The following is a 22,327-nucleotide window of genomic DNA, read 5'->3' on the forward strand; positions in this document are numbered from 1 at the left end:
GAAGAAAAAAAAAAAGCTCTTGAAGAAAAAAAAATTATAAAAAAAACAAAAAATACTTGAGATTTAAGCTTAATTTTAAAGTTATCATCAACTTTATAAGAGATTGGATCACTATTACTAGAAGTCTTAAACATTAACATCTTATTACACTTCCAGGAGAAAGGAAGTTGAACTAGGATAAGTGAAAAAATCTGGGGGGAAGAAATGTTTATTAGAGACGTGGTAGTTGAGGCATTAGAGTCGCGGTTGCTTGGCGCTGCTGAGTTTCATTCGACTTGTAATGCTCTTGATAGGGCTTTACAGGTTCAATTTCGGATGCATTACCATATAGGTACGTCTGCTGGTGTTACGGAGGCAGTAGGAAAGGTTTTGCTTGGTGAAATCGATAAAGTTGAGATGTTGTCGCGTCGATTCCCGTTGGATAAGCCATTGATTGATTTAATAAACAAGATCTTGAGCAACTGTGAAGGTATAATACAATTCTATATGGGACAATTTCAAAGGGCCGGAGAGCTCCTGAGGTTGGCGAGAAAAGTTGAGTTAGAGAAGACATTTGAAGAATTTGATATGTATTTAGGGTTGGAGAATTTGTACTACACTGCATCTTTGAAGCAAAATGATAGTCAGATATCAGAATATCTATATGAAAACCTATTCAAAGTTCTTTCATTTGTTCCTTCTGAATCACAGGCCCTATCTCACCAATGCCTGTGGATGATCGCAAAGAGATTACAAGGTCACAACAACCTTGAGAATCTCAGCAAAAGATGGACTGGTGAAAATAAAGCATTGATTTATTTGGTGTCTATTATAGCATCGCCCAAGGATGACATTGCTTACTCCAATTTCACCAAGGAAAACGATGCGAGATTTCTGCAATATGGTAATTCATTAGTAGAAAGCATTAAATTTCCAAAGGCATCTCAATCTAATAGCTATGAGCTAGAACAGTTTATGCTGTTCTTGCAGGTTTATTTCAAAAATGTTGTTGGTGATAATATAGTTTCTAAAGAATGGTATAATTTCATAGTGAAGGCCATGTCCAAGACATTCCAAAGTATAAACGTAGCGAAAACGGCTTTGTTCCTGATAAGAAAGATAAGTCCTGAAGGGGATTCCAAGAAATTTAAAGATTTTAGGAAGGAGGCTTTGTTAAATTTCGTTAATTTCATTAAATATAGCGAAAAGGAATTTAAACTAAACAAAAAATATGACGATATCGTTTCCATGCTTGTATGTTACAACTTTACATTGACTTCATTTGGTGAAAAGGATAATATCGAAAACCTATTTGACTATGATCAAGCTACAGAGAGGCTCTTAGAATTGTTAATTTATTTCTACAAGGAGCATAACATACCACTAAGTGATAAAAAACAATCACTGGACATCCTTGAAAATCCTGTTAGACTAGCATTTCCAACCCATGTTGCCAATACTTTATCACAATCTTGGTTAACTCTATATCATTTACGGATTAACAATGTTGAAACCTTACTATCGTATGATCTGCTTGCATACTTGGCAAATTGTGTACCGATAGCCAAATCGATGTCAGAAGGCCTATACACATCTACTGTCTTCCAATACGCTTTGACTTTGGCTCGACAAAGAAACATTGAAACTGCTATTAAGGTATTGGAGAATTTAATTTTAGAGAAACATCCTAATTATTATAAGGCCTGGCATTTGTTGGCACTTTGCCATTCAACTAAAGAAGATAAGGAAACTTCATATAAAATTGTTTGCTCCGTGCTGGAAGCAATGAAAGAAAACGTAGATACCTTGAGTATAAGGGATAAATTTCAATTTGTGTATATGAAACTAACACAACTTCGCATCATAAAGGAAATGTTTGGAAACCCTGAAACTTTGGAACTGGTTCCCGAAGTGTTTGAGTTGTACAGATCGCTTTTCTCTAATATCAACGATAGCAAAATAAAGACTGAGAATACGTCCTGTAATAAAGATAGATTACTAAAAGATATATGGCTATTTGTATCAGCCATATATATGGAAAAGGATTCCACGCAGGATCTAGACGAAGCAGAAACTGCCATTAAGGAGGCCTTTGAAGCTAATAAATCTACGATAAGTAGTGATTGTCTCTCTGCCCGCGCACATTTGAAGATCAAACAAGGAAACCATGTAGCGGCATTGAGAGATGTGGAACATGCCATTGATATTAATCCAAACGATGTGAGTGCACTAATTGGCTTTGCACAGTTGATCTTTGACGAAGTTGATGATGACTGCCAAGATCCACTGAAATCCTACTACAAACTGACGCCACAGAACATGAGTAAGAAGAATAATGAAAACGATGAATCGAAGAGCATATTCTTTAACGTAACCGACAGATCAGCTGCCACTGCAAGGTTGAAGCTTTTGTTGGATTGCACCGTGAGTTCCTCACCTGAAGCTTACCATTCTCCAGAAATTTGGTGGTATTTATCTCAAATTCACGAAAGGCTAGCAACCAGAGAATATAAGGATTGTTTGATGAACTGCGTTAGATTTGAAGAACTAAAGCCAATTTCTCCGCTTGAGTATTGTAACTATTGAATGTAAAAAAAAATAACTATAACGATAATTAATACAGCTCTGTAAATTTTGTAGTGTCTAGATAATGACTGTTCTGATAGAAAGATAAATATGAAATAAAGGCATTCCTTCGCATTATGAACATTTATAGAAATCGCTTGTGAAGTCTATAGAACTTTATATTATACAGTAAAGATATTATATATTTTCATCATGTTTGTCTTTATTACAATACAATACTGGCACTACGCTAATTTATCAACCTTTTATTTCTTTTCTCGCGATACCCGCTCCACGAAAATAGTAACTAACTTAACATCTATTTGGATAAGTATTGATACGATGTACTAGTAGTTATCGATGTATGTTGTAAATGAATAGCATCAATATACTAACAACATTATCTCAATCGGTCAAGGGCCAAGAATGAATGAACAATTGGAAGAGGTAAAGGTTGATTCTAAGGTAGAAAAGCTGCCTCCAACTAATTCGGCCAATAAGTTCGCCAGATACAGAGATATAATAGTATGTCTTGGCTTAACCATACTTTCGTTTGTTGTACGATTTCAAGGTATTGATAGAAATGGGTCTGTGGTATGGGATGAAGCACATTTTGGCAAGTTTGGTTCGTATTATATAAAACATGAATTTTATCACGATGTGCATCCACCGCTTGGGAAAATGCTAATTGCTTTAAGTGAATGGTTGGCAGGGTTTGATGGGAATTTTGAGTTTGATTCCGGGAAGAAATATCCAGATGGCGTTAATTTCAAATTTATGCGTCAATTTAACGCAACATTTGGGGCTCTATGTGTACCTGTGGTATTTTTTATCGCCAACACTATGAAACTGAATTGGAAAACAGTGTATTTGGTTACTTTAATGGCTACTTTGGAGCACTCTTTTATTGCTCTTTCTAAATTCATATTACTTGATTCTATGCTTCTATTCTTTACATTAACTACTTTTGCAGGTCTGGTAAAATTGATCAGTTTGCGTAAAAAGCAACTCACACGGCAATGGTCTTGGTGGATGTTAGTGACAGGTTTGTCAATTGGTTGTGTCTGCTCAGTTAAGTGGGTTGGACTTTTCATTACTGTTGTTGTGGGTGTTTACACAATACTTGATTTATTTGAACATTATTGTTCGTCAACCGAGTCTAGAAAAATTTATTATAAACACTGGACTATCCGTATAATTAATCTGATCATTATCCCCTTTTTGTTTTACCTATTTTGTTTTAGAATTCACTTTCTGCTTCTGTATAAGTCAGGGACTGGTGATGCATCTACGAATACTCTTTTCCAAATCAACCTAGAAGGTTCTAAAATAGAAAATGGTCCTAGAAATGTAATGTTTGGCTCTGAGGTTACGATAAGATCCCATGGTCTAAGTCCAAATTTGCTACATTCACATACACAACTATACCCAGATGGCTCCCGTCAGAGACAGGTTACTGGTTACGGTCATTCTGATGGTAACAACAATTGGGTAATTAAGTTTGGGAGAACTACAGGGAAACACCTTGATCTAGATGGACATTACTATAATGGTGAGTTAGTACCTGTTAGAAATGGGGATATTTTACGTCTCTTTCATATCAGGAACGAATGTAACCTTCATTCCCATAAAATCTCTTCCCATGTAAGTAAAGGTAATTATGAAGTTTCAGGGTATGGTACCGAATCCATAGGTGATGAAAAAGATGATTGGGTCATTGAGATTATGGAGCAGATGAAATCCAGTAACCCAGAATTTCCAGAGGAAGATAAAGATATTTTACATCCAGTCTCTACCATGTTTAGGTTAAGACATAAAGAACTAGGCTGTTACCTAGCCTCGACCGGTTTATCCTATCCCACATGGGGCTTTCATCAAGCTGAGATTGTATGTAAATACTCTTGGGGTAGTCGCGATAAATCCACTTGGTGGAATATCGAAAATCACTGGAATGATGAACTACAAATTGATGATGACTATGTACCTCCAAAATCCAAATTTTGGACTGATTTTGTTTTGATAAATTTTGCTATGGCTTCTTCCAATAATGCATTAGTTCCAGATGAGGACAAATATGACTACTTGGCTTCAAAAGCTTGGGAATGGCCAACTTTACATAAGGGCTTGCGTCTATGTGGTTGGTCATCGGCAGGTATCAGATACTATTTGCTTGGTTCTCCATTTAATACTTGGCTTTCTTCGATTGCTATAATATTGAATATACTTATAATTGTGAGATACTTGATATGTTGGAGAAGACAGGAAACGAAAATTACTGAGGAAGGGCACTGGAAATTTATTGTTTTGTATTGTTTTCCATTATTAGCCTGGTTGGCAAACTTTGCACCATATGTAATGATGGGTAGAGTTACTTATGTGCACCATTATATGCCATCCTTATCATTTGCGATTATCGTTTTTGGAAGCGTCTTAGAATATATTATTCCAAATAACAAAATCATTCAATCTGCCACGTATCTCATACTCTATGCAGGATGTATCTATATCTACTGGTATTTTGCTCCAATTTGTCAGGGTTTAGAGGGTGTTGGTTCACATTACTTTCATTTACAGTGGCTCCCATTATGGGATATAGCCGTATAATTTTATTATGAAATAAATTAAATGCATGCCTTATATAGAGTTCATCTTTAATCTGTGTCCAATTAATGATAAACTATTACGTATTATGAATTATCTAATTCTTAAAGCTCTACAGAAAAAATTCTGCAGGAATGATCTGAACTGGCAGACGCTAATAAGAATTTCTTATTTTCGACGAAGCTTGACCATCTTAGTCTTTCAATTCTATCTGAAGGAGTGATATACTTGTCAAGTTCGGCAATAAGTTTGAAACCATCTTGTTTCGAATACTTATAAATAAAGATAGATCCATCTTCGAGACCAGCAGCTACCACCAAATTATCTTCAACAACTTTACCATAGATTGAAATTGCAGTTACCGGGCTATTAAGTTTTTCTGAATGTAGCATTTTGAATGCCTGTTCATCAGTACCTTGTAAATCCCAGAATTTTATAGTTCTGTCTCTTGAAGTAGTTATAAATGAGACACCAAATTCTAAGGGTGCCCAGTCACCGTCCCAGATAATTCTCGTATGTGGTTTAGGATCAGTGTATCTCAAAACAAATGAGTTATTTTCAAAATCTCTTTCCCATACTGCCCACTTTCTATCTCTACACACACTCAATAGGTATTTGCTATCGTGTGAGAATCTTAATCTTGTTATAGTCAAACTGTGAAAAGAAAGTGGAGGTTTAATTTCCGACCAAGTATTTATATCGAATATTCTTATTACGGCATGTGTTATTGTATTCGATTTACAGGCGGAAGCTATTAATGTGCGATCTGGTGAGACATCAAGAGAGGTAATTTCATACCCGTGTCCATAAAGTTTTTCAACCTCTGGCCATAATAGATGCCTTTGCAGAGTTTCTTCTAGTGGTGGAGTTTTTAAAGAAGAAACCAAATCATAGGAAATATTTTTATTGTCATTGCTTTCCCTAACATCTGGATCCTCTTCTACTTCATCATCCTTTTCTTCTGTAGCTTTATTCGAAAGACCTAGCACAGGTACGGAAGCAGCTTCTGGCATTGCTTCAGCACTTGTACCAACATCTAGGCCAACAAACTTATTCAACAAATCAGCAACACCCCTTGGCAGATCAAAAGATCTCATGATTTTTTCATCACCACCGCTGACAAAACGAACATCACTAATTGGTTCCACGCAGATCATATCATAACCATGGATCTGTGGTCTCGAAAATTCATGCCACGTGATTTCATTACGAACTTGCTTATTATTGTCGAATCTCCATGGAGCATAAAGTCTAGTAGTTTGGTCTAAGGATGTTGATAATAAGTATTGGCCACAAGGAGCCCAAGCAATATCGTTTACAGACTTTACGGCACCAGTTATACCTACCTCTTGTTCGCATAGTATTTCATTTTCTGCCTGCCAAATTCTCCATGAACCTGTCTTACCATTAGTCAAGATGTAGTCTTTGCTATCCAAATTAAACCATAAGCAGGACCAGAAACCACCAGATGAACCTGTAGCTGTCGATGCACCTTTGGAGGATATTTCTCCCAATCTCAAAGCACAAACCCAGACACCAGAAGACTCGTCAGGTTCCCATACCATAAGTGAGGTGTCTGCTGTAGATGCCAAGAGCTGCATCTTCGACTCATGCCATTGCAAGGAAGAGACCCAATCGTCGTGACCCATAATTAAAGCCTCAAAATTAATTCCAATTTTCAGACTGTCATCCACGAAAAACTTGTATTGCTTGCTACTCAATAATGTCAGCTTGTTTTCATCTTCTTCACTTTCATCAATTAAATCGTTAATTCTAACCCTCCAGACTCTAATATAACGGTCCTGGGAACCAGTACACAAAAGGTAATCACCTGGTACTTCCTGGTGTCTAAATGCAATAGATTTAACCCAGTCTTCGTGGCCTTCAAGGACAGCAGCTTGTTTTAGGTTTTCAATTTTATGCCCTTCACTGAGGATAAATGAATATATGAAAACATTCACAGAAGTACCACCAATGGCTAATATGTATTTATTTTCAACAACACAAGACAACGAAAAACACAATGGAAAGAAGTTCTTATGAACAGAGAATTCCTCTGCCAAGGTATAATTCTCTGAACCACTTGATTCTGGTGTCCAGATAGACACTAAACCACCAGCGGAACCAATAACAATCAAGTTAGGTAAAACTTCTAATGCCACAATTGCATGTGTATAATGGCTCAGCGTTTGGATGCATTCTAACCTGTTACCTGAGACAAACTTCCATATTTTAACATGGTGATCCTCAGACGCAGTAACCATCAAATCACTCCCTGGTACGAACCGTACACACGTAACCTCAGCCTCATGTCCCTTTAGCGTCGCAAATACACCCTGACTACTTTGATCTAATGGATTCCATAGAGCTATATTCTTCCCCGCACCGAATGCTAAGATATTCTTCCCCTTATTATAACTGCTGACCTGCGTTTGCCTGTTTGCACCAATAAAAATGGCTTCAGGAGACACAACTACCATTTTTTTTTTTTGGATCTTTTTGAATTAGTTTCGTATGGTCTTATGAACTAGAAAAACCCTTTGTTGATTGGTAACTATACCAATTAAAGCTATAAAACGTCAACAATTGATTATTATTCATCAATTCACTATGTAGATGGGCATCGCAACCATCGCCGAAATTTTTGAACAAAAATTTTTCAAACATTACCCGGAATATCAAAAATAGTTAATGTAAGCTCTTAGCGGTAATAAGAGGTATTATAATATTACTGGAGTCTATATTTAATATTTTCAATGATAATCTAATAAAGTATATCAATTGTATTTGTGGCTTGTGTATGTCTGTCGTTCCTATGTATTGAGTGGTGAAAATATTCTAGTCGTTTTATTTTAGTATTTTTCTTTTTTTTTATAGTTCAATTATTCTTTTTTTTAATATTTAGGTAAGGGAAGGTTGACTTGGTTACTTTATGAAGGCAATGTTAAATAATAACTAAATTGACATATATAAACTACCGAAGATAGAAGAATGTCTAGATCTATCGCTAATATACAATATTTGGAAGCCAAGAACTTGGCCCATTGGATCAAGAGTAAAGATGTTGCCCCATTGTTCCAGGTCATCGATAACAGAGGTAGTGATTACGTCGGAGGTCACATCAAGGATTGTTGGAACTACCCATACAAGCACTTGGACGACACACATCTGGATAAACTATATAATGAGTTGAAAGATAGACTTGACCAGGCGCGCCTTTCGTCATCCTCATCGACAGATGCAATCAAGATGAACGCTATCTTCCACTGCGCACAGTCACAACAGAGAGGACCCGCCGCTGCAATGAAGTTCCTGAGATACTTACCTGATGACCAATTGGGCAACTACAAGATATGGGTCCTAAGAGGCGGATTCAACCACTGGCAGGACCTGTACGGAGAGGACAAAGACCTTACAGAGGACTACGAACCAGATATTTGGGCATGGTAAGACATTAACTACATATACATCCTAATAAAAAACTACATTAATAATACAATATTTACAACTACATCGACAATACAAGATATACTGTTGTTGAAATGTAAGTCACATGATTAATATCTTTGTATATATAGTGATGTCACGAGATATCACATACTACGACTATATATGTGGGTTCAAAATGGAGGAGTCACACAGAGCTAGTGAGTTAAAAAAAAGTGTGGGTTTGTACGGGTGTTTCTGTGCATTATGATGACCCGGGCTGGGACGTTTGTCGTTTTGACACCTTTTTTTTTTTATTTTAATTCCGTGGGCCATACAAGTCAACCTTTGTAAAGCTTATCGATGTCTATATATAAGAAGCTTAGCTCAGAACTTATTTTCCATTTCCAATTAGGCAAATAAGCAACTAAGCAAGGTATCTAAATGGCTGAGCTAATTGATGGTAAGGCATGTGCGCAGAGCATTCGTCAAGATATTAAGGAAGAGATTGAGCGGATCAAGAAGGTGGATCCATCTTTCTTGCCCACTTTGACTATTGTCCAGGTTGGTAACAGGCCAGACTCTGCTACCTATGTACGTATGAAGAGGAAGGCTGCTGAGGAAGCTGGTATCAGGGCTAACTTTGTGCATTTGGAAGATGTTTCTGAAAATGAGCTATACGACAAGGTCGTGAAGTTGAACGAGGACCCTAAGAACCATGGTATTATTGTTCAATTGCCTTTACCAGATCACATCAATGAGGACAAGATCACATCTGCTGTTGTGGCGGAAAAGGATGTGGACGGGTTTGGTCCAATCAACATCGGTGAACTTAACAAGAAGAATGGTAAACCCTTTTTCTTGCCATGTACACCAAAGGGTATCTTGGAGTTATTGAAGAGATCTGGTGTTCAGATTGCCGGTTCGAAATCTGTGGTCATCGGTAGATCAGATATTGTTGGCTCCCCAGTGGCAGAGCTATTGAAGTCCCATGACTCAACAGTAACAATCACTCATTCCAGGACCCCTGACATTGCCAGTTACTTGAAGGATGCCGATATAGTTGTCGTGGCAATTGGTAAGGCTGAATTTGTTAAAGGTGAATGGTTCGCAGAGAACAAGAAGGGTGCCGTGGTCATAGATGTCGGTACTAACTACGTCGAAGATTCCTCTAAAAAATCTGGCTACAGATGCTGTGGTGATGTTGAGTTCAAAGAGGCTTGTAAATATGTTAGCAAGATCACCCCAGTTCCAGGTGGAGTAGGCCCAATGACGGTCGCCATGTTGATGCAAAATACCCTCATTGCCGCTAAGAGACAACAAGAGTCTCACGGCAAATTGGTAGAATTTGAACCACTTCCACTAAACCTTAAAAGGCCTGTCCCCTCTGATTTCGAGATTTCAAGGGCTCAAAAGCCTAAAGAAATTACTAGAATTGCTCTTGAGGCTGGTATTCTTCCTTCAGAATTAGAGCCTTATGGATCCACTAAGGCTAAAGTGAGTTTGGATATTCTAGAACGTTTGAAGGATAGAGAGAATGGTAAATACATTCTAGTTACGGGTATCACACCTACTCCTCTCGGTGAAGGTAAATCTACTACTACTGTTGGTTTGACACAAGCACTTGGAGCTCACTTGAATAAGACCGTATTTGCCAACGTTCGTCAACCATCTATGGGTCCAACTTTTGGTATCAAGGGTGGTGCAGCTGGTGGTGGTTATTCACAAGTTATTCCGATGGACGAGTTTAACCTTCATGTTACAGGTGATATTCATGCCATTTCAATGGCCAATAATCTATTAGCAGCCGCTATTGACACTAGAATGTTCCACGAATCCACTCAGAAGGATGGTCCTCTATATAGAAGACTTGTTCCTGCTAAGAATGGTGTCAGAAAATTCTCTCCAACTTTCTTGAGAAGATTAAAGAAGCTAGGTATCGATAAAACCAATCCTGATGACCTCACAGAGGAAGAAATCACAAAATTTGCTCGTCTAGACATAGATCCAGAAACTATCACTTGGAGAAGAGTTGTCGATTGTAACGATAGATTCTTAAGAGGCATTACAATTGGTGAGGCTCCAACTGAAAAAGGTCACACCAGAGAGACCGGTTTTGATATCTCTGTTGCCTCCGAGTGTATGGCTATTCTAGCTCTAGCAAATGATTTGACAGACATGAGGGAACGTTTAGGAAAGATTGTGGTGGCAGCCTCTAAATCTGGAGAACCTATTACTTGTGAAGATATAGGTTGCGCCGGTGCAATGACTGCTCTACTAAAGGACGCAATTAAACCAAATATCATGCAAACATTAGAAGGTACCCCTGTTTTTGTTCATGCGGGTCCTTTCGCTAATATTTCTATTGGTGCAAACTCCGTCTTGGCTGATAAGATTGCCTTAAAATTAGCTGGTGTTGAACCAAAATTACCAGAAGACGTGAAGAAGGAGAGAGTTGGATATGTCGTAACAGAAGCAGGGTTCGACTTTACCATGGGTGGTGAAAGATTCATGAATATCAAGTGCCGCTCATCTGGTCTCATCCCAGATTTAGTGGTCATCGTTGCCACTGTTAGAGCTCTAAAGGTTCACGGTGGTGGTCCGGAGGTTAAGGCCGGAACTCCACTTCCTTCCGAGTACCTAAATGAAGATGTTGAACTTTTGAGAAAGGGTTGTGCTAACTTAGCAAAACACATTGCCAACGCCAAACAATATAATCTACCAGTAGTCGTCGCCATTAACAAAATGTCTTCCGATACTGACAACGAACACCAAGTCATCAGAGAGGAATCTCTGAAGGCTGGTGCCTACGACGCGATCGTTTCTGACCACTGGGCCGAGGGTGGAGCTGGTGCTGTAAAATTGGCTGAAGGTATTATCAAGGCTACCCAAGAAAACGATAACACTAGCTTCCAATTCCTGTACGAAGCGGATGGAAAAGTCGAAGATAAAATCGAAAAGATTGCACAGAAGATGTACGGTGCTAAGGATGTGGAGTTTTTACCAGAAGCCCAAAAGAAGATCGACCTATACACTAAACAAGGGTTCGGAGATTTGCCAATCTGCATCGCAAAGACCCAGTACTCCTTGTCTCACGACGCAAACTTGAAGGGTGTCCCATCAGGTTTCACCTTCCCAATCAGAGACATAAGAGCCTCCATCGGTGCAGGTTACCTCTACGCTCTAGCTGCAGAAATACAAACCATCCCAGGTCTCCCAACCCACTGTGGTTTCATGAACATAGAGATCAATGAGGACGGTGAAATCGAAGGAATGTTCTAAAAAACCTGAATATATAGTTTTATAGTATTATAAGCTCAACAATTTATATTGAAAATCAAAACGCCATTTTCTCTTTAGCTCATTAATAATACATAGAACCCCCGCAATATATTTATATAAGTTATTAGCTTCGATTGTTCAGCCATACCAAGTGATTAATCAATTATTACACAGAAACTCCAGTACAAGTGCTCTCGAGAATTAGTTTTTTTTTTCAAAATATCGACGGGCCAAGTAAGGGGAAGCTCTCAAATTTAGGAATTCTTTAATAATAAACATCCCCTTAACCCAGAACCCATTGTTCCTGATTGTGATAGTTATAATAAGAGAAATACTATCGACGTCTTAATAATTATAATTCTCGTGGTTTTCTTTATGGGAAATTAAGGAATTAGAGGACAATTAGGAAATAGAGTTTAGGTAATTAACACGGAAATAAAAAAAAAAGTGCGGGGCAATGGCTGATTTGTTAAATAGTTTAGATCACTGTCTAAAATTTGTGGATGAGTATGTGCCAGCGTGGTTTGAGACTGGTAAGAGTGATCCATTGTTTTTGTTTATCTCTGGGCCACAAGGGTCAGGGAAGAGTTATGTTGGGAGGAGGGTATACCAACATATGAAGGAGAAGTATGCTGGAGACAAGTCGATTGCCTACGTATCAATGGATGATTTCTATCTAACACACGAGGCACAGCAGCGGGTCAGTAAAGAGTATTCTGATAATAAATTGCTACAAGGTAGAGGTCTTCCAGGCACACATGACATGGCTTTACTATATAAGTGCATCAACGCAGTATTGCAGAAACATGGAAACAACACCGAGGACAATGGTGACCACCTAAAGGAGACCTCAAAGCTTGTATTACCACGTTACGACAAGTCTGCATTTAATGGTGAAGGTGACAGGAGCGCCGAGACTGTTTCTGAGGATATTCCCGTGGATGTATTTATTATGGAAGGCTGGTTCCTTGGATTCGAACCAATTTTACAAAGTTTTGAGAGCGATGAGGCTGTTGCTGGAGACATGGTCGATATCAATTCAAAACTGTTTATTTACAGCGATTTGCTATGGGATAACCCAGAGATCAAATCTCTTGGTATAGTCTTCTCAACTGATGACTTGAATAATGTTTACGACTGGAGAATTCAGCAGGAAAGACAACTAATTGAAAAGACCGGAAATGGTATGACTGATGAAGAAGTGAGGATGTTTGTGGATAGATACATGCCTTGTTACAAATTGTATTACAATCACTTAGTGCACACGGAAAACTTAGGGTCTATCGCAACTCTAACTCTTGGCATTGACAAGCAAAGAAGAGTTTACTCTTTTAAATCGAGATATATCGAATGATTTCATTGGATAATATCTAAAATCACATAATTAAAAGAAAAGAGAAAATTGATTAACAGCAAATATAATTTGAAATAATGACTATACTATCCTTGCTTTATTATCCAAGGTATTTGGATTTTTTTTCTTCTTTCTACTTGGTCTTTTTTTTATGTTGCACTTATTTAATGACTTATATGTGTGAATATGAAAATAATACCGAAATACCTTATATAAATGTATCATTAAACTGATGTTTTTTTACTTTTTATAACACAATTTAGAATCGATATTAATTATAAATTCAATAATACATTTTATAATCACTTAACTCGTACTACTTTTTTTTTTATCACTTCGGACTTATTAGGGGAGAACATTGAAAATGGACAATTAAAAGGCTCTGAATTCGTTATATTAATATCTATGTTCATGGTCTATTAGCACCACAAATCTACGGACATAGTAAACTATATAATTAATGTCTAGCAATAACCTACAGAATATTAACGAGGTACTACGAAAGATACCGCTATACAACAGATATGGTGACCATTATCCGCATGAAACTTTACAGAAGGTAGAAACACCGCAGTATAGAATCGACCATCTGCAGTCTATACGAGATATGTTTGATCCATGGTATAAAGAATGTCAAGATGTAGCAACCATGTGTGAAAACCATGACAATGCTACCAAAAAGTTTGATGAGTGGTACTATCAAAAATATATTAGTACGAAACCACCAGGTATGGTTAAGGGGACAGGTGAGATGCTGGTTCTGTCACCTTCTAAAAAAAATTAGGTAATGCTGTTCTTAATACCTTATACATATAATAATTTGCAAAATATGTCATATATATATACTAATTGGGTAATGGATATCCCATGAATATTTTTTTATTTATTTATTTGTGATGTTTTTACAAGACCTTAGCATCCTTTAGCTTTTGGACTAACTCGTCTACTGAATCAACCTTGATACCAGGCTCCTTTGGTTCTGGTTCCTGTACTGATAATATCTCTAATCTAGGAGTTGTGTCAACATCAGCGAAGTCCTTCTCTAGGGTCAACTTTTCAATAGGTTTCTTCTTAGCCTTCATCAAGTTGGGTAGACCGACATATCTTGGGGTGTTCAGTCTCAGGTCAGTGGTGATAACCAAAGGCAAAGATGCCCGCACTGTCTCTTCACCGCCATCAATCTCACGTGTTACCTTAACTGCACCTTCTTCAGCCAACACCTCCACCTTTGCAGCATTAGTTGCCTGGGGCCACTTCAACAAGCCTGCCAACATCTGCCCGGTATTGTTGAAGTCATCATCAATTGCCTGCTTACCCATGATGACCAGGTTAATATTCTGTTTCTCCACAATGTTCTTCAACACCTTGGCCACGGCAAGAGGCTCCAATTCCATGTCCTTGCAATCAACGAGAGACACACTGTCAATTCCCTTCGCTAGACAGTTCCGTAGCACATCCTGTGCCTTCTGATGCCCTATAGATACAGCCTGTGTGTGTTCCACAAGAGAACCATGCTTCTCCTTGATCCTAACAGTCTCTTCCACAGCAATGTCGTCAAATGGATTAATACTAAACTTGACTCCACTAGTCTCAATCCCAGTCAGAGCCTTGTTCACACGAGGCTTGATCTGAAAATCAACAACTCTCTTCACAGGTACAAGTATACGTAACGGTTTAGACATATCAACTACGCTCGAGTCCTCTTATCAGCTGTCAATATCCCAGTTATTAAAATCGTCTATGACTCTTTTCTCATCCAATTTATTGAATTTATATATATATTTTTCATCCGACGGTGATAACCCTTTTCACCAACGCTTTTTTGCACAATTTTTTTTTTCCAGCACAACATATATAACAAAGCATAGCTCTCTTTGTTTTTGTTACATATACTTAATCATCACCAGCATTACCACCATATTGAACTTCGTATGCCAAACTACGTCCTCACCGCCATTGCCCATGGGGAAACACTCCCAATTGAGCCAGCCGAGTTAGCTAGTGATCTCAGCTCGAAACTCGGAGTTACATTAATCAAACACATTACACTGTCACCTAGAGCCTGTGATATCTACGTGAGCCATCCTACCCTCACAGTGACTGAGCTGCGTGCTCAAGTGCCACGCGACAATATGGACATCGCTGTACAGCCCGTAGACTCCGAGCTGAACCGTACACCACTGAAGCTATGTGTCTTCGACATGGACAGCACGCTGATCTACCAGGAAGTCATCGAGCTTATCGCCGCCTACGCTGGCGTAGAGCCCGAAGTGCATGCCATCACCGAACGTGCCATGAATAACGAGCTGGACTTCCAGCAGTCTCTTAGAGCGCGTGTAAGACTCCTGCGCGGGCTCGAGATCGAACAGCTATACGGCGAGATCAAGCAGAAGCTCCGCATCACGAAGGGTGTTCCTGAGCTCTGTGCCACCCTTCGCGAACATGGTGTCAAACTTGCCGTGCTGAGTGGTGGGTTCATCCAGTTCGCTGAGTTTATCCGCGACCAACTGCATCTGGATTTCGCCAGAGCCAACTTACTCGAGACAGACGAGGCCGGGAAGTTAACTGGTGAAGTAGTCGGCGACATAGTCGACGGTGAGTGTAAGGCTGCTACTGTGCGCCAGCTGTGTGAGCAGTGGTCAATTCCAGTGGAGCAGGCCTGTATGATCGGAGACGGAGGTAACGACCTTCCTGCCATGCGCGCTTGTGGCTTCGGTATCGCTTGGAACGCAAAGCCCGTAGTACAAGAACAAGCACCAGCCAGGTTAAACACAGACAGCCTTGCTGATGCATTATACATTTTCAATTTATAGATGTCTTTTAATAATAAAATTTTTATATTTTTATATTTTTTTTTCATTAAGTCTATATAAAATGATATTAAATATATATTTTTTGTGCTATAATAAATCTCTTTCTTTTCATTTTTTTCAAAAAGATTGTCATATGTAATCTTTATTAATGCAATTCTTTCAAAATAAAAGATTTGTATTTTAGAAATAGGAAAAAAAAAAAGGAAATTTGAAGGGAGGGGAATATATGTTTAATGTATTAGATTCATTTAAGCATTGGCAGCGATAGCTTGCTTAATAGCAGCTGGGTTGGCACCGACAACCTTGGCAACTTCCTTACCGTTCTTGTATAGGACCATAGTTGGCATAGCAGAAACTTCGTTCTTTTGGGCAACTTCTGGCAACTCATCGACATCAACCTTGTAGAAGTCAGCAGTAGAGTACTCGTTAGCGAACTTTTCGATCATTGGAGCGATCATCTTACATGGACCACACCAGGTGGCAAAGAAGTCAACAACGACTAACTTATCAACAGCAATTGCACTATCGAATTCAGCGGCACTAGAAATTTGCTTAACCATTTTATTATTATTATATTATTTGTGTTTGTGTTTGTTGTGTGTATGTGTATACTTCTTACCAGCAAAAAAGCAGAATATCAGAGATAAGGGATCTTGGCCCTTTATATACTTTTTTTTTTTTAGGGCTCTTCCTTTCAACGCATCTCTCACGACCCTTATGAAATTACGTCTATCAAAAAAAACACAGCAAGGAAGACCGTACAAGTTCTAGAACATTTTTAACGTTAGTATGGGCCTCGATTTCTTCTTTTCGTACAGAGAAGCCCTATTCTTTTTTTTTTTTTCTTCTCTGGATTAGACTTGCACTGAAAATCTCGTACAAAAATGGAAGTTTTCATTCCCAAGGGGACTTCCAGAAGGGCATAGAAGCAGAGAGGTTGATGACGGGGCACCGCACTTACAAATCACCTCATTCAGTTTTCGTTCTTCAAGCAGGGCAGAGGGAATGGGCATGGGGGCGGGAAGGGCTCCGGGTAGCCAGTTCCACATATTTAAGGAATTACGTAATGAGGCTATAGTGTGTTATTGTATGAGTATTGTATTGTGTGTTATTGTCTATGTCATAACAATTATATGGGTCTATGCGATTATGTAAGGATTCAGTTACTCCGAGGAGCTATCTTGAAGGTGAGTATGTCGTTCTTGCCAGGCTCGACAGGGGCTTCCTCAGAGACGCGGACGCCGCCCACGGTCTCGATGGCGGCTACTGTGACTTCGCCGAGGATATGTCTTGCCACACGGCCCGCGGGCGTGCCGTGTGGGACCAGGAAACAGTCACGGAAGACGTTTTGGCCGTTACCGCCAGTGTACGTCTGGATGTTCTTGACGGTGTAGACCGGGATGAGGCCCAGCACCGCGGCGGCTTCCTGCAGGACGCGGACCACACCGGTGGAGCCGAATCTGTAGAGCACGAGGTCGCGGATGTTTTCGATGCGCTGCTCGGTCTTCTCGTCCAGCTGCTTCAGGGCGGGGTCGTCCTCGTGGGTGTCTACGAACTCCGTGCCGGAGTCGTAGTGGACGAAGCCCTGTTTGCTGAGCTTGCGGAGGAAGACCTCGGTGACGGCGCTTGTGAGCACTGCGCGGGTGTCTGGGTACTTCAGCATGATCTTTGAGACGTTCTTGTCCGCGTCCGGGTGGTCGATCTTGTTCAGCGCCAGCACCGTGGGGAACTTCTCCTTCATAAACGAGCGCACGACGCGCGAGATCCACTCGTCGTCCCATTGCTCGAGGGGCGGCAGGCCCGTTAGGCGGTCGAGACAGCGCTGTACCATCGGTATCTGCGACCCGTAACCACCGAACTGTGCCTGTAGCGTGTCGACGACGTTAGACTTGGTGGCGGTGTGCTTACGGACGATGGAGCCCCACCTCTTCTTCAGGTTGTTCTCGATCCACAGACGAATCTCGTCCTGTAACCACTCGATGTCATTCAGCGGGTCGTACCCACGACAGTTCTTACCTTCACTATCTGTCGTACCACTTACGTCTACCACATGGATCAGGGCGTCTGCGTGTCTCAGGTCGTCCAGAAACTTATTACCAAGACCACGGCCTGAGTGCGCCCCTGGAACCAGCCCAGCAACGTCCAATAGCTGGATTGGTATGTGACGCTTACCATTCTGGCACCACCCATAGTTAGGCTTACAGAGGTCTTGCTTGCCGACACGGGCACACGCACAGTCTACTTGCAAGTAACCAGTGGCTCTATTGGGCTCGATGGTAGTGAACGGGAAAGAACCCACGGCAGCAGAAGCATCAGTGAGCGAGTTTAGTGTAGTAGACTTACCAGAGGACGGTTTACCAACAATACCTATAAGAGGGTCCCTAGGCATTGTGTTCTAACAAAAAAAATAATGAATTAGGAATTAATTTAAATTGAAATAAAACAACAAATACAACTTAACGAAACTGTATTTGTATTAGTATTGATAGTTCTTTATATTAATAAAAAGGATATCGTACGCATATGACTAACAACTACAAACCTTATTGTTCAATGTTATGCATTAATTTTTTTTTTTTCACTTTTTTTTTAAAGCTGTTAGAAGCTCATCGCGGTCAAATTTGAAAAAAAAAAAATTTTAAACAATGAAAAAAGTCAAAAATTATAAAATATGCTTAAAGTATTAGTATAGATTTCCTTGCCTTTTATATCTATTCCCTGGTATACCAAATATATGAAAAGATCCTTTAACCAGATGTCAGAAGATAAATTGTTTAAGCCGGTTGGTGAAGCTGCCGAAGAGATTCAAGAGGAAACTACGGGACAAAACCCAGATGTTAAATTGACTGGTGCTGAAGATGCTATGGGCCATCCAGTCCAGGAGATAGAATCCATGTGTATGAACTGTCATGAAAATGGTACCACCAGACTACTACTTACCTCCATCCCATATTTCAGAGAAGTTGTTTTGATGTCCTTCGAATGTCCACACTGTGGTTTCAAGAACTCAGAGATTCAACCAGCCAGTCAAATCCAGGAGAAAGGTTCTAAATACCAATTGAAGGTTGAGAACAAAGAAGACTTTAACAGACAAGTGGTCAAGTCAGAGACTGCTACATGTAAGTTCGTTGAGATAGATGTCGAAATACCTGCCAAGAGGGGCCAATTGACCACTGTTGAAGGTCTATTATCAGAGATGATTGATGACATCTCCCAAGACCAGGAGATGCGTAAGTCTATTGACGAGAACCTTTATAACCAAATTGACGCTTTCATCAAGAAGGTTCAATCTTATATTAACTGCGAGCCAGGGACTTTGCCACTCACATTTATTTTGGATGATCCTGCCGGAAACTCATGGATTGAATACAAGCCAGGTGAGCCACAACATAAGTGGTCTCATGCCCAATACATTAGAAACGATGAACAGAATGTGGTTGTCGGTATCCTAACTGAGGACCAATTGGAGCAACGTCGTAGGGAGAAATTGGCTGAATTGGCTGAAAGAGAGAGAAACCCATCACAATCTGTTAAAGTCGGTAGCGCTAACGCTGAGTTCTTATCCGATGCAACTGACATCGAAAACTACAACAATGAAGTACAAACTTTCAGAGCTTCTTGTCCTTCTTGTACTCAAGAATGTGAAACTCATATGAAGCCAGTTAACATTCCACATTTCAAAGAAGTCATCATCATGTCTACCGTTTGTGAACACTGTGGTTATAAATCTAACGAAGTGAAAACTGGTGGTGCCATCCCAGAAAAGGGAAGAAAGATTACTTTGTTATGTGATGATCCTGCTGACTTATCTCGTGACATCTTGAAATCCGAGACATGTTCATTGACTATTCCAGAGCTGCATTTGGATGTCCAAGAAGGTACCTTAGGTGGTAGATTCACGACCCTAGAAGGTCTGCTAAAACAGGTTTACGAAGAATTAGAATCTCGTGTCTTTACTCAAACATCCGATTCTATGGATGAAGCCACAAAGCAACGTTGGGTTGAATTCTTCGGTAACTTAAAGGAAGCCTTGGCTGGTAAAGTTAAATTCACCGTCATTATGGAAGACCCATTGGCTGGCTCTTACATTCAAAATGTTTACGCCCCAGATCCAGATCCAAATATGAAAATTGAAGATTACGAAAGAACACAACAACAAAACGAAGATTTGGGTCTGAATGATATAGATACTGGAGCCCATGAGGAAAAGAAATAAATAAATCAACAATCTACAGGACTAAACCCTTATACAATGAATAAGAGATAAACTGACCTATTCTGTATCTCTTAATATTATTCTGCATTTCCTATCTAATGACTATAAGTTACGTAACAAAGAAATATTTTTTTCCCCCTACACCAACTCCAAGGATGCATGTAAATCAGACATTATATGGCCCAACCTGTGTTAAGTTGTGATCAATTTAAATATCCATAGCATATTGTAATATTCCGTTTATGTAGCTAGTTGTTATATAGTGTTAACTATTCACTTGAATTTGGTCATGTGATCTATTCAAAAAACCCTCGGTAAGTACAACTCCTATCAAATCATATAATTATATAAAGGGTCCGGAACGATAAATTCAATCAAACTACAACGAAACATATCACACATTGATCATATCTGACTGTTTTTTTATAACATGGTTCGTAAACTAGGGGGTCTCGAGCAGTACTTTTTCCAAAGAAGTGATCTTAATTTGCACTCATGTTTCAGTGTAGGTGTCAAGTTAAATGAGTTACCAAGTAAAGAGATTTTATCCATTGCTTTAAGCAAAGTTATCCAAGCTCACTACCAATTATACTCTAACTGTTTTGAAGAGGATGAGAACCTAATTATCAAACCTATAGAAAATATCCAGTTTAATGATGTGGTTGATTACAAGCCTTGGGTCCAATATGAGGAGGAAGAAGTTAACTACATTCTCAAAAAATACAACTTCAAGTATAGAGTTTCAAAGCCACTATGGAAGATTGTTGTGCTACCGAAAATGAATAGCATTATCCTGGCATTGGACCATCTAATATTTGATGGTATGTCCACGGTTATTTTCTTTAAAGAACTGATAAATCAATTTTTAACGTTGGATAACGGTTCTAAGCATCAATTTCTGGAGATGCTTTATGAATATGAACCACAGTTTAATATAGAAGAAACTTCACATCCGTACGAAAATCTACCCATACCATTGAGCTGGAAAATTAAAAGACCAATCGTTAAGACTCTATTTACCATATTACCAACTACTGTGGTTAGTCAGGATCATAGTCTGATCCACTTCCATGATTACAAACTACCGGATGACTTCTTAGGCCCTAATGAAAAAGGTACTGAGGAATATTATGTAAGAAATAACCACCGGCAAGTTAGGATTAAGTTGAATTCTGAGCAATTGGATTCATGGAGACAAAAATGCAAACAACATGGCGTCACACTCACTTCTTTCCTGATATCACTTTTCTATAAAGCATTAGGAAACATCGATAAAGGAACATACGAGGGTGAGGCGGTCAAAATAGAAGTACCAATAAATACTAGAGAAAGGATAGCTGAGGATGGTAGATTCAAGAATACTATAGGCGCTTTTGTTGCTGGTTTAGAATTTCATGAAAATTTGGATTTTAGTAGAGATATTTGGGATATTTCGACAAAGGTGAATAGTATCATTCAGCAAAAGGCCAATGAACAGCTAATGGAGTCAATTAATGAGGCTAGACTATTAGAGTTAGTAGATGTACGAAAATTTATGAAACTGAAAATGGATAACGCTAGAAACCCTTATTCTACATTTGAAGTAACAAATGTTGGATTCCAGGACTTCGGTATTGGCGAGCATGATAAATACCAAGTCGAGGATGCCTTTTTCCATGAACCACAGTTATTTGGTCACATTATGACATATAGTATAATTTCAACACCAAGAGGTGGTCTAACTTGCTGTCTAGCGTACCCAAGAAATCTTGATAGCGAATTAACAAAAATGCACGATTATATAAATGAAGAATTGAAAGTATAAGAGTTCCTACTAGTATATTTTATCAATGAATCCATGGGGCATACTTCTTTTTCCCAAAGATGTATGTTTATATCATAATAATTTTTAATAGTTTTTTTCCTGACTTTCATATGCTGGGTGATAAATGATCTACGCCTATCATAATAGCCTTATATAGTTAAAAATGTGATCTACGTTTTTTAATTCACCGTAGAATGCATTTGCTCCGATTGTCGTATTACTCCCTCACAACTTCTTCAGAAAGTTTTTGTCACCCTGATCTTGCTTTTCCAAAATCAAATATCCGG

At 39.1% G+C, this 22,327-nt stretch overlaps 13 protein-coding genes across 13 annotated transcripts; 9 read left to right on the plus strand and 4 right to left on the minus strand.

Annotated features, from left to right (window-relative positions):
* Window positions 1-204: 204 nt before the first annotated feature.
* YPP1 (Ypp1p) lies at window positions 205-2,565 on the plus strand (the record flags this gene model as incomplete). Its single annotated transcript, XM_071055185.1, has 1 exon — window positions 205-2,565. One exon carries the CDS (start codon window positions 205-207, stop codon window positions 2,563-2,565), a length of 2,361 nt encoding a protein of 786 aa, XP_070909878.1.
* A 405-nt stretch (window positions 2,566-2,970) lies between these two features.
* PMT6 (dolichyl-phosphate-mannose-protein mannosyltransferase PMT6) lies at window positions 2,971-5,148 on the plus strand (the record flags this gene model as incomplete). The annotated part of the gene is made up of 1 exon (XM_071055186.1): window positions 2,971-5,148. One exon carries the CDS (start codon window positions 2,971-2,973, stop codon window positions 5,146-5,148), a length of 2,178 nt encoding a protein of 725 aa, XP_070909879.1.
* Window positions 5,149-5,249: 101 nt separating this feature from the next.
* Window positions 5,250-7,625, minus strand: ELP2 (Elongator subunit ELP2; the record flags this gene model as incomplete). Its single annotated transcript, XM_071055187.1, has 1 exon — window positions 5,250-7,625. The coding sequence occupies one exon, from the start codon at window positions 7,623-7,625 to the stop codon at window positions 5,250-5,252; it is 2,376 nt and encodes a 791-aa protein (XP_070909880.1).
* Window positions 7,626-8,136: 511 nt separating this feature from the next.
* YCH1 (phosphatase YCH1) lies at window positions 8,137-8,595 on the plus strand (the record flags this gene model as incomplete). The annotated part of the gene is made up of 1 exon (XM_071055188.1): window positions 8,137-8,595. The coding sequence occupies one exon, from the start codon at window positions 8,137-8,139 to the stop codon at window positions 8,593-8,595; it is 459 nt and encodes a 152-aa protein (XP_070909881.1).
* A 420-nt stretch (window positions 8,596-9,015) lies between these two features.
* Window positions 9,016-11,853, plus strand: ADE3 (trifunctional formate-tetrahydrofolate ligase/methenyltetrahydrofolate cyclohydrolase/methylenetetrahydrofolate dehydrogenase ADE3; the record flags this gene model as incomplete). Its single annotated transcript, XM_071055189.1, has 1 exon — window positions 9,016-11,853. One exon carries the CDS (start codon window positions 9,016-9,018, stop codon window positions 11,851-11,853), a length of 2,838 nt encoding a protein of 945 aa, XP_070909882.1.
* Window positions 11,854-12,310: 457 nt separating this feature from the next.
* Window positions 12,311-13,207, plus strand: TDA10 (putative ATP-dependent kinase; the record flags this gene model as incomplete). Its single annotated transcript, XM_071055190.1, has 1 exon — window positions 12,311-13,207. The coding sequence occupies one exon, from the start codon at window positions 12,311-12,313 to the stop codon at window positions 13,205-13,207; it is 897 nt and encodes a 298-aa protein (XP_070909883.1).
* A 460-nt stretch (window positions 13,208-13,667) lies between these two features.
* MVB12 (ubiquitin-binding ESCRT-I subunit protein MVB12) lies at window positions 13,668-13,991 on the plus strand (the record flags this gene model as incomplete). The annotated part of the gene is made up of 1 exon (XM_071055191.1): window positions 13,668-13,991. One exon carries the CDS (start codon window positions 13,668-13,670, stop codon window positions 13,989-13,991), a length of 324 nt encoding a protein of 107 aa, XP_070909884.1.
* A 118-nt stretch (window positions 13,992-14,109) lies between these two features.
* Window positions 14,110-14,889, minus strand: CIR1 (Cir1p; the record flags this gene model as incomplete). The annotated part of the gene is made up of 1 exon (XM_071055192.1): window positions 14,110-14,889. One exon carries the CDS (start codon window positions 14,887-14,889, stop codon window positions 14,110-14,112), a length of 780 nt encoding a protein of 259 aa, XP_070909885.1.
* Window positions 14,890-15,138: 249 nt separating this feature from the next.
* On the plus strand, window positions 15,139-16,020 carry SER2 (phosphoserine phosphatase; the record flags this gene model as incomplete). The annotated part of the gene is made up of 1 exon (XM_071055193.1): window positions 15,139-16,020. The coding sequence occupies one exon, from the start codon at window positions 15,139-15,141 to the stop codon at window positions 16,018-16,020; it is 882 nt and encodes a 293-aa protein (XP_070909886.1).
* Window positions 16,021-16,268: 248 nt separating this feature from the next.
* On the minus strand, window positions 16,269-16,580 carry TRX2 (thioredoxin TRX2; the record flags this gene model as incomplete). The annotated part of the gene is made up of 1 exon (XM_071055194.1): window positions 16,269-16,580. One exon carries the CDS (start codon window positions 16,578-16,580, stop codon window positions 16,269-16,271), a length of 312 nt encoding a protein of 103 aa, XP_070909887.1.
* Window positions 16,581-17,179: 599 nt separating this feature from the next.
* Window positions 17,180-18,409, minus strand: RNJ42_05031 (uncharacterized protein; the record flags this gene model as incomplete). The annotated part of the gene is made up of 1 exon (XM_071055195.1): window positions 17,180-18,409. One exon carries the CDS (start codon window positions 18,407-18,409, stop codon window positions 17,180-17,182), a length of 1,230 nt encoding a protein of 409 aa, XP_070909888.1.
* A 345-nt stretch (window positions 18,410-18,754) lies between these two features.
* On the plus strand, window positions 18,755-20,236 carry ZPR1 (zinc finger-containing protein ZPR1; the record flags this gene model as incomplete). Its single annotated transcript, XM_071055196.1, has 1 exon — window positions 18,755-20,236. The coding sequence occupies one exon, from the start codon at window positions 18,755-18,757 to the stop codon at window positions 20,234-20,236; it is 1,482 nt and encodes a 493-aa protein (XP_070909889.1).
* Window positions 20,237-20,666: 430 nt separating this feature from the next.
* SLI1 (N-acetyltransferase) lies at window positions 20,667-22,040 on the plus strand (the record flags this gene model as incomplete). Its single annotated transcript, XM_071055197.1, has 1 exon — window positions 20,667-22,040. The coding sequence occupies one exon, from the start codon at window positions 20,667-20,669 to the stop codon at window positions 22,038-22,040; it is 1,374 nt and encodes a 457-aa protein (XP_070909890.1).
* Between the last annotated feature and the right edge of the window lie 287 nt (window positions 22,041-22,327).

This window comes from Nakaseomyces bracarensis, assembly GCF_045282275.1.
Source record: "Nakaseomyces bracarensis strain CBM3 chromosome Unknown Scaff13_0, whole genome shotgun sequence".
NCBI lineage: Eukaryota > Fungi > Ascomycota > Saccharomycetes > Saccharomycetales > Saccharomycetaceae > Nakaseomyces > Nakaseomyces bracarensis.